This window comes from Talpa europaea (assembly GCF_964194135.1).
Source record: "Talpa europaea genome assembly, chromosome: 9".
Taxonomy (NCBI): domain Eukaryota; kingdom Metazoa; phylum Chordata; class Mammalia; order Eulipotyphla; family Talpidae; genus Talpa; species Talpa europaea.
Window position 1 is genome coordinate 79,538,726 of NC_140076.1, and position 15,055 is coordinate 79,553,780.

Here is a 15,055-nt window from a genome sequence, read left to right on the forward strand (position 1 = left end):
TGGATTTATTACAAATCATGCTACTAGGAACATTTTCATACATATTTTAGCAATCATATGTACACATTTCTGTATACACGAATGAGTAAATTTAGAAATGCGTATGCTTATCTTCAGAAAATACTGACCAATAGGGCCTCCCCTGGTGGCGCGGCCTCTGCAGCGCCAGTTCATTCCCCGGCCACCGGCAAGGGTCCCACAAAATAACAAAACAAAACAAAACAAAAACCTGACCAATAGTTTTCCAAAGTGGTGGCCCAACTGATACATCTATTTTCCCTATTTGTCCACACCCTTGCCAGCATCTGGCATGTTCTAGCTCAGTTTTAGTTAATATGTTGGCTGCTAAGTGGTGTCACACTTTCATACTGATTTGAATATCCCTGATAACTAGTGTTTAGCAGCTTTTAAAATATGTATTGGACATTTGAATACCCTCTTTTGTGAAATCTTTCTTGTTCAAGTCTTTTTTATGTTTAATATATTTTATTTTATATAATTCTTACATCATTTTTCATTTTTGCACAATGTATGCATTTTCATTTTGGTTATATTCCCCATACAATTGCACCCCCCTTATTTTGACCCTAATCCCTCCTCTCCTCCCCACCCCCTGTAATGTGTCTCTTGTTTATAGTTGCTTGTTGATTTTGATTTTTTCTTTGTTATAATTAGTCTTTTTCCTGGTCCCTTATTTAGGTTTTCTAGATTCCTGCTATGAGTGAGACCATCCGGTACTTCTCTTTTTCTTTGTGACTTATTTCGCTGAGCATGATCCCTTCCAGCTCCATCCATGTTGCTGCAAATTGCATGAGTTTATCTTTTTGATTGCTGAGTAATATTCCATTGTGTATATGTATCACATCTTCTTGATCCAGTCATCTATTTTTTGGGCATTTGGGTTGTTTCCAAAGCTTAGCTATTGTAAATAGTGCTGCTATAAACAGGTGTGCAGGTGCCCTTTGGAATTAATGTTTCTGTGTCCTTTGGATAAATATCTAGGGGTAGAATTGCTGTATCCTATGGAAACTCTATCTTTAGTAGTTTGAGGAATCTCCACACAGCTGTCCATAGTGGTTGGACCAGTTTGCACTCCCACCAGCAGTACAGGAGAGTTCCTTTTTCTCCATAACCTTGCCAACATTTGTTGTTGCTAGTTTTTTTAATATGTGCCGTTCTCACTGGTGTAAGATGGTATCTCATTGTAGTTTTGATTTGCATTTCCCTGATTACAAGTGATGTTGAACATTTTTTCATATGCCTGTTGGCCATTTGCATTTCCTCTTTGGAGAAGTTTCTTTTTAGCTCTTCTGGCTGTTTTTTGACTGGATTATTTTCTTTGTTTTTGTTGAGTTTCAGCAGCTCTTTGAAGATTTTTGTGATCAGTCCTTAATCATTAGTGTTGTGTGTAAAAAGTTTCCCCAGTCAGTGGGGTTTCTCTTTGTTTTGATTCTTGTTCAAGTCTTTGCCCATTTTTCCAGTAAGTTGTCTGTTGTTTTTATTGATTTTTGGAGTTCTTGACATATACAGAATATAAAGCCTTCTTTATATATATGCATTTATGTATACACACATAAATATAAAAATGTACATATGTGTCTGCATGTGAATAAAATTCTCTCTCTATAATATATTATTCTCTCTCTATATAGAGAGATAATAAATTTGTAAGATAACAAATTTATTAACTTTTTAACTAGAGGCACTTTTAGGCTACTTAGGAAATCTTTGCTTACACCAGGGTGTTCTGTATTTTCTTCTAAAATCATATATTATTTTAATATTCAAATTCACATCTACAATTTATCAGGAATTTTTTAGTGGGTGTGTAAGGTTGGAGTTAAGACACAGTTATCTGATATGAGTTTTCCTTTGACCCATTGCCATTTATTAAAAATAATATACTTTTTCTCATTTTCTTATAATAATTTTTTGATAAGAAGTCAATTTTGGGTGTGTGAATGATTTAAACTTTAATAGAATCTTCCAGCACATGAACATGATACGTGTATTCCATTTGTTAGTTCTTCTTTACTTTCTCTCAGTGTTTTACATTTTTAGGACAAAGTCCTTATATATCTTTATTATATTTATTTAAGGGAATTGATATGATGTGTTTTTTTTAAAAGATGTATTTTATTTATTTATGCATATAAGAACTGGGGCCAGAGGTTGTGGGGGTGGGGCGGCGAGAGGATTCACCAGAGACAGTGTGGAGAGCAGAACAGGTGCTTCTACTGAGATACACTGCTAAGGGAAGCAGTGGGCGAGAAAGGAGAGGTCTGCTGCACAGTGGGTAGCTCCCTGGCAGAGCATGGAACTAATGCTACAGTGGCTAGCAATAGCTTCATAGCACTGAAACTTAACACCTGCACCACCAGGGAGGCCCTTTGCTTTTTTTTTTTTTTTTTTTGGTTGGTTTCTTCTCCACTAACTTTATTGAGATAAAATTAAAATTGACATGTGATGTTGTGTAAGTTTGACATGTATGATGTGGTGACTTAAAATACTATGAAATGTTTGTCTACTTTTATTGAGAATAAATTAACAAAAAGCACAAATCTTAAATATAGCTCAATGAGCTTTTTATATACATGTGCACCCACATAAACACCACCCACGAGACTGAGAATATCCCTGGAACCCCAGAAAGCCCCATCAGCACCTCTCCAGCTAGTGCTCTTCCAAAGGACAGCCACTATGCTGAGTGTCTAGCATAAGACATTAGCTTTGCCCCTGGCCTTCCAGCTTTTAACTCTCAGTCTGGTATAGTTCTGAAGGCCCCTCTGCCTGGCAGGTTGCTAACTCCTATTGAAGTTTTATAACCTACTAAAAATTCCACTCTGATTTTCTGCTTAGGTCTTAGTATCCTGATCTTCACAGTTCCAGAATTCACCAAATTTTCAGAACTGCAAATCAGTTACTGGCTTGAAGCTCCCAAAGGATCCACCAATTCTTTCTCTGTCCCCAGTAAGAGTCCTCCATGGTGGCCAGGCTGGGATCTCATCCTTCTGTTCATACCCAAAATCCACAAATGTTCCCAGGGTAAAATACTTTTAGCTTACCTCTGATGTCCCCCTCCATCTGGCGTTTTAGGGTCTCCAGCCATGTACCAGTAATTTATAACTTTTGTCTATATTTATACTACTCTACTGATTTGACAGAAGCAACACATTCCACTCAGAAGCATTTCTGTCTTCAGGACTTTGAAAAAGCCAGTCAGGTAGTTAGAAAACAATAATTTAATAGGAGAACACACTTATTAAAGTCAAATATACAAAAGATCCCACATGCATAATTCATAAAATCACCAAAAATTATATTACTTAATAAAAAGTGGTACAATGTGTCAGGAAAGCCTATGTCTCTGGAGATTTTAATTCTTTATAAAGACTAAGTGATGTTCCATGGAAATATTTGAACCAGACCTTTAAAACTGAGAAGGTCTAGAGAACAGAGTCGAAAACTGGTATTTTAGGCAGAAGTAGCATGAACCAAAAAACAGAGGCATGAAAACTGAATGGTGTGTTTTGGGGAAGGTACATTAGGTTGCTGCTGTAGGACTCTGGTTTGTTTTGGGTCTTGTATGGCAATTTTAGAGTAGTCGGGTGGTGCTTAAACTGTAGTATATGCAGGGATTTTGGGAGTGCTCTTAAGATTTCTATTGGCCAGTGAAGAAGCTGAGCTAAATGATGCTTGTTGTTCTCCTGTGTTGTTACATTACATTGTTTTATGCAAAGGAGAAGCAGGAATGCATGAAACCACCCTTCTTTCACCACATACATGGATACCATTTTGATATAAGACATTGCTACTTCATGAGTCCCTCATGGGACATAAAAATATTTCTTTATGACGGGGATGGATCTTCATAAAGAAGATCCATATTTAGAGAGCCAAATGCCAGTCTTATACTCTGTTCTCTAGACCTTACTAGCTTTAAAAGTTAGGTTCAAATATTTCCTTGGAAACTAAGTTAGTTGCTCTTGGCCATTGGTGGCCAGGGCATGGGTGTCTTTCCTTCCTCATAGCAGATAACCTGAGCCTGGACTACAGCAAAGCACTCATTGTTTCCCTCACTCCTGTCTAGTCAGTTAGCTGAAGTCTATGCAGGCCTGTCAGCCCTGGAATCCAAAACTGTGGAAGATTGCCAGGGGCTTCCAGGAGACAAGGAAAGGATATTTGAATACTATGTGACCAAGGAACTGGTGTCGCTTAGAAGGAAGGAGCCAGGCAAGGTGCCTGATAAGATGTGCCAGCCTTTCCACCCACCTAGGAGTGGCATCAAGATGCAGGGACCAGGGCCCCCCTGTGGTGCAGGTGGTTGAGTGCTGCACTGTGAAACTGCCCGCAGCCTCTGCAGGGTGGGTTTGATCCCGGCAGGCTGGCGAGAATCCCACATGGCTCAACAGTCCTCTCTTGTCTCACCCGCTGCTCCCTTCAGCAGTGTATTTCTTCAGTCTTCTTGTTCTGTTCCCCACTCTGTCTCTGGTGAATCCTCTCACCCTCCTGCACATCTGGCCTGTACCCTGGTTCTTGTATAAATAAAGAAATCTTTAAAAAAAAAATCTTTAAAAAAAAAAAAAGATGCAGGGACAAGGGCTGAGAGGGGCATCAAAAAAATTCCTCCACCAGAAGACTTCACTTTAGAATTTTGACTGTTTTTAAGACATTTTGACTATCCTGGTTAATGCTTGTACCCGCTGAGTTTTAAGTAATTACTGCTTAGGAATATCCGCCATGGATGGCAATTTTAAGGGAAATAGAGAAGGTGTTTATTAATTCCTTTCCTATCCAGCATGCTAAATGAAGAAACAGTGTATTATTGCTTCTGCCATAGGAGCAAAGTACAAGAGAAGAATACATTTCAAGAGGAGAAAACCTGATTTGTTTAGCTACTCCTGCCCACATAGGGTCTCTCCTTCAAAGACATGTGCTTTTCTATATTTGGGTGGTTTGGTTTGCAGCTTCTTTCTACCATAAGCAGCCAGATTTGCACCAGAGCTAGGAGGTCAACTGTAAAAGTAGGACTTGTTTCATGAGCCATGGTGAGTGAATAAGTGAGGGAGTGAATGAGTGTGAGTGAATGAGCAGATGAATGGATGAGAAATAAATGCCTGAGAAATTCATTTGCACATGTTCATAGAACTCCTCTGTAGTACGCTTAGATTGTTTGTGTATATTTTTTTCTACTTTTTTTTAAAAAAGATTTATTTATTTATACAAGAACCAGGGTACAGCCAGATGTGCAGGAGGGTGAGAGGATTCATCAGAGACAGAGTGGGGAGCAGAACAGGCAGACTGATGAAATACACTGCTGAGGGGAGCAGCGGGTGAGACAGGAAAGGTCTTCTGTACCATGGGGAATCTCCCTGGCCTGCTGGGATTGAACCCTTGCTCCAGATGCTGCAGACAGTTTCACAGTGTGGCACTCAACTGTGCCGCAAAAATGGGAGACCCCATTTTTTTCCCCCTGATTTGACAGATTTATTAAGGTGATAGTTAAAATTAGGAAAGAGGGTGACAAAATGATTGATGGTGATAAAAAACAAACAAACATGTCTTTCCTAACAGTTTAGCTACCAGGAAAAAGTCACATGAACTCTGAAAACACAGAAGCAAGCTTTGGGAAACTATCTGAAGCAGAAAACATACATGAGATTACACATGCAAACACAAGACATCCATCTTATTCCCTTGGGTGACCTTTTCATTAGTGCTAATGGGCTCAGGGCTGAGGTTTGGAGGCTTTTTCTGTGGTGCTAGAAGAACACAAATCTTGTTCTCTTTGGTGAAGCCAATTCTCATAAACAGGAAAAAAATGAAATCTGTGGGTTGATATTAACACATATACACATGAATATTTACATTTGCTTCTAATCACCTCTTCCTTTAATATGAATTCAATACTTTATTAAAAATATTACCAAACATTATTGAGTAACAAAATGTAAAAATAGCACTAAAATTTGATCCCATAAACCTTTCTAGTGAAATCACTTTCATCAGGATTAAGATATTTTTAAAGCTGTATTTTAAAAGTCAATAACAATGAATGCCATTTAAGTGGCTTAAAATCAATAACAGAGTATGGCTCATATCAATCATATTTTTAAGCACTGGTTGGCACATGGTCAAGTACTACATACTATGCAAAACTAAACCCAAAGGAAACCCACAATGAGGCAGCTATCAGTTCAACTTCTTCTTTCACATGTATGAATGTTGAAAAATACCATTATCCACATACGTTTCTTGATTACTGTCATCTGTTTTCCTTTATCATTTACTAAATGCATTTATCATATAAAGAAACATTTCAACTAATACCAAATTTCAACTAAGAAGCCCATAAAGTTAATAAAGAAGCCCATGGATAAGTATGCAGTCCTGTCTAAGATTTTCTTTCTTTTCTTAATCATTGTAATTTTTTTTAATGCTGCACGTTTCCCTCTCATTAATGCCTTAGTTCATTAACTTTTAAGTGTTTTCACTGCCATTCATTTCTCAACATTTTCACGTTTCCTTTTTTTTAGATTTCTATTTTTTTATTTTTATATTCCCCACAGAATTGCAATCCTCTTATTTTGACCTCAATCCCTCCTTTCCCCGCCCCCCACCATAGAGTGTCTCTGGTTTATAGTTGTTTGTTGATTTTGATTTTTTCTTTCTTTTAGTTATTCTTTTTCCTGGTCCCTTATTTAGGTTTCCTAGATTCCTGCTATGAGTGAGACCATCCGCTATTTTTCTTTTTCTTTCTGGCTTATTTCGCTGAGCATGATCCCTTCCAGCTCTATCCATGTTGCTGCAAATTGCATGAGCTTATCTTTTGTGATTGCTGAGTAATATTCCATGGTGTATATGTACCACATCTTCTTGATCCAGTCATCTATTTTTGGGCATTTGGGTTGTTTCCAAAGCTTAGCTATTGTAAATAGTGCTGCTATAAACATAGGGGTGCAGGTGCCCTTTGGAATTAATGTTTCTGTGTCCCTTGGGTAAATATCTAGGGGTGGAATTGCTGGATCCTATGGAAGCTCTATCTTTAGTAGGTTGAGGGATCTCCACACAGCTGTCCATAGTGGTTGGACCAGTTTGCACAGGGAGGCCCCATTTTTTTCTATTTTTTCAGAACAACTTCCAAGAGGAAAACCCACATTCGTTGGGTAGGCCAGCGGTAGAGTTAGCTTTCCCTCCCCTTGTCCTTCCCTAGCCACCAATAGTTAGAAAGTCTCCCAGGTTCTTGCCAACTAATCCTTCAATTCTCTCTTCCGTCCTTTACCCAGGATGCATTGGAATCTGACCTGCCCCCTCATTAGTTATCAGAGCAACCCTGCCCACAAGGGCGCACCTGGGCACTCGGAAACAACAACAGAGTGACAGACTGGGGCTACGGCACAATGACATGCAGCCTGGATTTATTGGAGGAGGAGACAGGAAAGATGCTCAGGGAGGGGAAATGAGGAAGGAGTGAAGCAGAATCTCTAGCTTCTGGTGTCCCAACTAGTCAAGGTGTAACCCCGAAGTCCAGATACATTCCTTCCCGGGGACCTGGATGGGCCACAACTGTGGCCACATTGGAGGCTGGGGAGGATGATGCCCCTCCTTGTCCATCTGGGACAGCATCGGAGTGGGGGACAGAAGACTGGGAGCAAAGCGGTGGCATGAGGAACTCAATGGGAAGTGATCCTGACAAGGCTTCATGGGGAAGACTTCAAGGTGGAGGAGGTGGGAGAGGAGCTGGGGAGAAAGGAGGAGGGACAAGAGAAGACTCCAGCTGGTGGTCTGGATGGTAGGGAGGCAGGTGGATTGGGGTCCATCTTTATTTTGGTTTATTCTTGGGGGCTTGCTGGGTTGAGGGACTCTTCTGCTGGGCTGGGATGACTGTGCCCTTGGGTGGGCATTGCTTCTTGGCCTGGGGAGCACATGCATCCTTGATTTTTGGTGCATTTGTCTCTTGGCATTTGACAGGGGGTGGCTGACAGGGCTGCTTCACCTGCTGTTGCTGTTGCTGCTGTGAAGACATGGCTGTGGGAACAGGTGAGCCTGGAAAAAACAAGACAGGGGACACCATGAGAAGGCTCCACCATCTCTTCTCCCTATGACTCCTAGAAGAGCCTTTTCCTCCAAATCCAAGGAACCCAATTAATGATTAATAGCCTCAAATTGATTAAAGGATTGATTCACACACTGTTGCCCTCTTCCTCTTTCTTCCTTTTTCCATGCTGTGCTAATTTCCTATCTTCACTCTCTCTTGACTTAACTGAATACCTAATTTATTTCTTAGTCTTTCCAGGAAATAAGATGGGGTGCTGGTTGAAGATTCAAAGGTGGCCTTTTACAAGGTCAAGGCATGAGATCTTAGCTCATGGGCCCACAATATACACTGGCACCGTGGGTAATGTAGACACTGAGCGTGGCCAAGCCTGGAGGGGCAGGACAGCAGGCAGGAGCAGTCTCTCTTAGAAGGAAATGCTGTGGTGTGTAAGTGATGGGGCTGGAGAAAGCCTTTACCAGGAACTCAGAGTTCTAATTCCTGCTCCACCCCTGACTTACCATGGGTGTGAAAGCAGGTCATTTAACCTGGCTGTCGGGTAGTGGTTCGAACCCTCCATGGAGATCTTGGGAACTGAAGGCCATTTAGATCACTGGAGGGAAGGAAGTATGGAAGATGCTATACCAAGAGGTGGCCAGGTGCAGGTGCAAGAGCATGGTCCACCAAGCATGGGCATGGGTTCTAGATCCAAAACTGCTCCTCACTGGCCATACCACCTCTGGGCAATGAGCCTTCTCTGACCTCATGTTCTCTAATGGAGGATGTTGAGTGAGAATATCTCTGAGATCTTCCCAGCTATGGTGTGTGTCTCTGGCTTTCTTTGTAGGCAGTATTCCTCATCTTCCAAATTTGTGATTATAAATGAGAAGTATAGATATGAGGTGGTAATTATAATAGTGAAAATTGGGAGCAGGTAGTATAAAATACAATGTATATTTGTTTTTGTAAACCTAAAGGCAAAGTTTGGAAACGTTGTCTGATAGGTCCAAAAAGACAGAAAGGGCATGCAAAAGCTTTGGAGGTGGCTCAGAACAGTTACAAAATGCTGTAGCTCTAAATATCTCCATTCAGAGAGAAAAATCCTTTGCCAGGGAGTCAAACCCAGAATCAAGAAATGAATCGCATTCAGCAGTGGTGTGGATGGAGTCTGAATTTCCCAAGTGACAACTAGGGTGACAGTTCCTTAATTATCGCAGGGCTTGAATTACTTCTCTGATTACCCAAGAATAGGAGAGCTTGGCCTAGCAGTCAAGACAGAGTCAGAGGAAAGATCCCAACAGATCCCAGGAAGACCAGTGTGTTCCCACTTACCAGAGGCGGAAGCCAGACCCTAGGAGAGGCGGCTGAATGAGGTTCTCATCCAGCTTCTCCTGGAAACCTTATAAAGGCCCCCAACCTGTCCCTAGGACCTTGGTGTGGCCCTGATTGCCGCCTCCCAGGAATTCCTCACCCACTTCTCCCACCTGCACTTCCTCCAGATACTTGTTTCCATGAATACCACCCACCCTTAGTCCAGCCTTCCAGGTTCCCTGGCTACCTGAGCTGACTTAGCCCATCTAAGGTGTTTGCTCAAACTCAAGGACTCAAGATCTTTTTAAAATAGAATAAATCTGAGCTGCTGTTAGCAGAATGAGACTTACAGGAAACGCTGAAGAAGGAGGAATAAGGGGTGGCATTGCTGACAAAACATCTTTGCTGGTCTTCCTGGCATTTACTGAGTGCTCACTGGCGCCCAGAGCTGCGGGCACTCCACAGATGCCTGCTGTATTTTATCTTTACAGTCCTTAAGAGGCAATGCCATTGCTACCATTTTGCCGATGAGAAATGTGAGCCTGGAGAGATCACAAAAGGTAATAAACAGCAGAGATGGGATTTGAACTCAGATCTGAGGACCTGAAGCACCCAAACATGGTAGAGGGAGAAGTCAAAAGTCTAGCTCCTGCCCCTCTCACCCTCCATGGCATCCCACTACAAGGCATATGATCCCCCGTTCCCATGGGGCCATCCACTGAGCATTCTATAGGGTGTGCTCTTGAGCCCAAATAGGTGCAAGTCCACATGGTGGTCTTCCTGCCTCACCCAGCAGCCAGGCTGCTGATGGGCAGTAGTGGTGGTCAGAAAGGGTGGGATAGAATTTGGCTTCTGGAGTAGGACAGCCAGGTAAAGTACAGGGTATACAATTAAATATGAATTTCAGGTAAATGACAGAAATTTTAGTATAAGTATGTCCCAAATGTTGCTTGAGACATAGTTAGATTACAACATTACTTGTTGTCTACCTGAAATTCAAATTTACCTGAACAGGCTATTATCTTTGGTAAATGTGGAACCTTCCTCAAGGATCCATTGAGATGGGAGGAAGACGCCCTCGCCCTCCCGTGGACTCCTCGCCCTGCGAGGAAGAAAGACAGTGCTGTTCTGGGCGGCCAATCCTCCTTTGGGCCACTACCCCAAATCTCACATCCAAAGTCTGCAGCCCTTGATGCACTGTTCTCTATCATTGTCAGAACAAAGTGTGTAAGGCTGACGGAGAATTGATAGAAATAGCTAGACAGACTTTCCAAAGGATTTTTCACCTCCTTGTCTCATTTAATCTTCGAGAAAGTTCTGTCAGGCGGTAGAAACCAGATTGTACAGTTTAAAAATGTGACCCAAAGAAGTTAAATGACCTGCTGAACAACACGCAGCTAGAAGGGTGGAACTGGGCAGGTCCTGGCCCAGGACTCATTTCCCCTACAACAGCAGCTAGCTCTCCATGGAAGATAAGTGACTGGCACTGGGTGGGGACCGTGACTAATGATTTTTCTGAACTCTGTCACATGCAGACAAAATGTTGCTTATTTTCCAGGGTCAGCCTCATGTAAAGTTAACTACTCTCCTTCTGGGGAAGCTAATTTCCCCTACTAGCTAGGCCTCCTTCTCCATCTCCTCTGGAGTCAATCCACTCTAAGGATGTAACATTCCGGGTTCCAGATTGCGGGTTCTGCATTCCATCTTGAAGACACACCTGCCCACCTGCACCCCTCACTTCCGCCCTCCCACTCAGCTGTGCTCATCCTGAAGCACACTCTCCGAAAGGGAGGAAGGCAGTGGGAAAGAAGTGGCATGGACTCGAGTCCAGGCACAGGATACACCTGGCACTAGGAGACATCAACATTGTGTGTTGCATGTGAGATGGATGGAGGGCGCCGTGCCCTCATGTCTTAGGCACCCACATGGTTTCTCTGGAATCAACTTTAGTCCTCATTTTTAAATCTAATCTGCTCCAGCTTAGTTTTGAGACTGCGCTCAAGTGTAAACCTTGACTTATAACCTCACGTACTCCCAGATGGCTAGGACAGAGACCTGACCTTGGAGGAACTGTGTCTGGCAAATCATAAATTTCCAAGGTGCAATCAAGTTCAAAGACAGCCAACATATTAAAATTTCAAAACCCAGGCTCTTGACTTTCCTATTGCCCACATTATTCTTATTTGTTTATTTGCCAATTATACACATTTTATAGAGAGAAAACTGAGACTTAGAATGAGGACATGCTTCACCCAAGGTCACTCAGGGATTAATGTGAGAGCCGGGACAGGATCGCCTGGACCTCCTGGCTTCACACTGTTTTCAGTTAGCTGACGTGACAGCTGTTGGGCAGCTTCTTGGAGAAGGAAAATTAGGAAGTTGGTTCTTGGTCTCCATCTCTTGGTACCAGAGTCCCTCTTCTCTCTGCCCAGGCACTCAGGTGCTGTTCCCACCAGGTTTGCCCTCTTCCTCCTTTAAGAAACCCTTACCAAATCCCTCCATAAACACTGCCGGGTGCAGGTGCATATTTATTTGTCAGTAAACTTTACAAAACATCTCCCTACATAGTTTTCACAATACTCTATGAAGACTCATAGTTGTAGTCTAATTTTAGAGATCGGAAAACTATGGTTCTGATCTGAAATTCAGAAAGGAGGCCTGACCACATCCCTTAAATTCGTAATGGCTCATTTCCAGACACACTGACTGCCTGGGGGAGCAGAGGGGACACTTCCCGGCACCTCTCAAGTCACTCCATATTAACAACATCTCCGGGTAAGGCGGCCCCAGAAGCTATGTGCCCTGGTGACTCTCGTCCCTGCTTCTACCAACTGCCCTGGGTCAGGGCTGTGGCTGTGTCAAGCTTGCATCCAGCCCCTGCTTGTTCATTCCTCCAGGACTGTGTTGCTTTAAAATGAAGACCCTGGGCTCTGTATCTCCCCTTTCTGGGAGCAGATGCCTTGGAACAGGTGTGTGCCTGACTCCGTCAGGGAGGGGAGGGTACAGGTAAGACTCATTTCAGAAGATGAGTCAAAGCTTGAGAAACCCCAGCTCCACCCTGCAGACAAACAAGAGGTGGCTGGGCAGCAGACACCTAGCTCTGGCAGGGATAGCACTAATGATTTAGCTCTTCATTGAGACACATCTTGTGCAGCGCTCTTTTGGGGAAAAAATTAATGGCTGCATGTGAAGACAAGTGGGACATATTTATTATGTTGCTTTCAAGAACCACATAAGGGGAGACAGAAGGGAGAGGCCTGGGTTACTCCTGAGCCTGAGGGCTTTTTGGAGGGAGGGCTGTGATCGATAGGGAGCAGGGTGTGTTGAGGGCTGCCAGAGGTCCTTATTTTAGCTACTTAACCAGTAAAACTAAAATTTTAAATCAAACACATTTCCCTCTTACAAATTATGATCATGTCATATTTGCTTTATCTTCATTTCTAGTTGACACTTAGCCAGCAGCCAGGGCTTAGAACATTTTAGTTTCGAGTGTCTTCTTCCACTAATTACTCAATGATCTGTCAACAAACACTAGAAGATGCCACTTAAAGAGACCTTGTGACTTTTTTTTTTTAATGTGGGAAATCCATTTGCAAAATGAATCATTTCACCCTATAATTTATCTGTTTGTAAATAAGATGCTCAGATACTAACATCAGGCATTCTGTATGATGGCATTAAAAGCAGCTCCACGAGAGAAGAGGACAGGATGAGTCTCTAGAAATATGTGATTAACTTATCTCTTCCCTCAACCGATTTTATCCACCTGTGACATCTTTCTAGAAAAACTTCCACAGTCCTGGAGTTTTGTAAAGGGGAGAACAAAGCCCTGGGCCCGAGGAGAGGCTAGTTCCATAGAACAGGCTAGACTGCCCTCTGTGGAGCTGGACACTGGTGTGGAAGGGAGGGGTGCAGGGGCAAGACGTCCATCTCCAGGAAGATGACCACACTTGGCCTCGGGGGCTGAGTAGAGCTGAGGCACTCGTCACCCTCTCCTGGGACAGCACCCTCAGTGGATAGATGCAGACAGGGCCCCCGGCATGGGGAAGCAGCTCTACTCTCCTGGAATCAGAGACTGTGCGTTGAGCACGTCTCTTAACTTTTCTGGGACTCAACTTTCCTGTTCTCCAAAAGAAGGAGACAAATGGGACATATTTTATTATACTACTTTCAAGAATGACTTAAGGGAAGACAGAAGGGAGAGAGAGAGGTCTGGGTTACTCATGAGAGGCTAAAATTTTCTCTCAGGCCCCACTGAGAGCCGACATTCTGTGAACACATGACTAGGTCCAGGAGGCAGGTGTGCTTCACTTGGCGGGTGAAGACACAGCAGGCTGAGTTCGGGCTCAGCTGGGAAGCTTGCGTACTTGGCTAGACCATCTGCTGTGGGAGCGAGGCGCGGCCTCATGCATGCAGGGAATTGCTGTCCCGAGCAGCGTGTGGTCTGCTAAAATTTAGGAGAGAGAGTAATCAAGCACTTGAGGAGGGTGTGAGGATGTAACTGTTGAAAATCATGTATAAGCCGATCCCTCTTATATTTCCTGTCTGAGCTCTGCCTTTCCTTAACACAGCTGCTAAGGGAATTGAGACTTTCAAAACTTGCCCCAGATTTTCCAGCCTCAAATCATTTGATCTGTGGTGATAGTTTTACTCCCTGGTTTCCCAGTGAAATTCAAGTTAACCCTCAGAAACCATTTTAAGTATTATTTTCTCCATGACCACTGTCCTTATTCTTTCCCAAAAGATGTGCTCTACTCTTCTGCTTAACACCCACAGCTAGCTAGCTATCTGTCTATCTGTCTGTCTATCTACTTATCTGCTTAGACATACTTGGAACACTTTACAAATGATTTGACTTGGTATACATATACATTTTTATATAAGCTACTTTAGCTATTATATCTATATATAAAGTATATTAACTAGAGTGTATGTACATATATGTTATATATATACATATAAAATGTAAGTTCCTTGGTGGTAGGAGCTGTTTCACCCCTCATTATGTATTTATATATTTATTGCCTATTATCTACCCCCATACTAATCAAGCACATGTGATATCTACTCCATAAATATGAACAAATGGATACATAAAGGAATGGGTAAATGATTTATAAATAAAAGAACTGAATGGTAAATCCACAGTTAGCTATTTTGATTTAACTCATGAAGTGTCAAGATGTTTTGTGGGCTAATCCATCTTTTTAAGTCCAGGTTGATGTTTGGTGTCTCTAAGTATCTTTTTCTGTTTCTCCCAATCCATAATTTGTCCTCAAAGCTCTCACACTTGAAAATCTATGCTGAAATTATCCATAACCTATGAGACTTGGATGCAGGGCTGTTTGTGTGTTGGAAGAGGATTCTTTGTACCCAAAGCACAGCCTCCCTAAGGACAGGAAGGATGTTCAGGACAGACTTACACCTGGTGAAAGTTGGAACTTGGCCAACTGATAGACCACCTGGTAGGTGAGTGGGTGGTGCAATTACTAAAGGATGCTATTGAATGAGTCAGTGAGTGAAAGAAGGAGGGAGTGAGTGAGTGAATCAATAAGAAATGAGCTCACAAATTAGTTGACTGACTGGTTAGTTCACTGAACAACAACTGACTAGTTGATTGAGTGGGTCTCCAAACAGATTTATTGTCTGTTTGGCTGACTAGTAGGCTGACTGGTTGATGGCTAAATTTGAGAAGCAGATTGGGGACAA

The 15,055-nt window shown here is 42.5% G+C and overlaps 1 protein-coding gene across 1 annotated transcript; it reads right to left on the bottom strand.

Annotated features, from left to right (window-relative positions):
- Nucleotides 1–7,656: 7,656 nt before the first annotated feature.
- SPRR4 (small proline rich protein 4) lies at nt 7,657–8,091 on the bottom strand. Its single transcript, XM_084244162.1, has one exon. It carries the CDS (start codon nt 8,072–8,074, stop codon nt 7,823–7,825), a length of 252 nt encoding a protein of 83 aa, XP_084100288.1. The 5' UTR covers nt 8,075–8,091; the 3' UTR covers nt 7,657–7,822.
- Between the last annotated feature and the right edge of the window lie 6,964 nt (nt 8,092–15,055).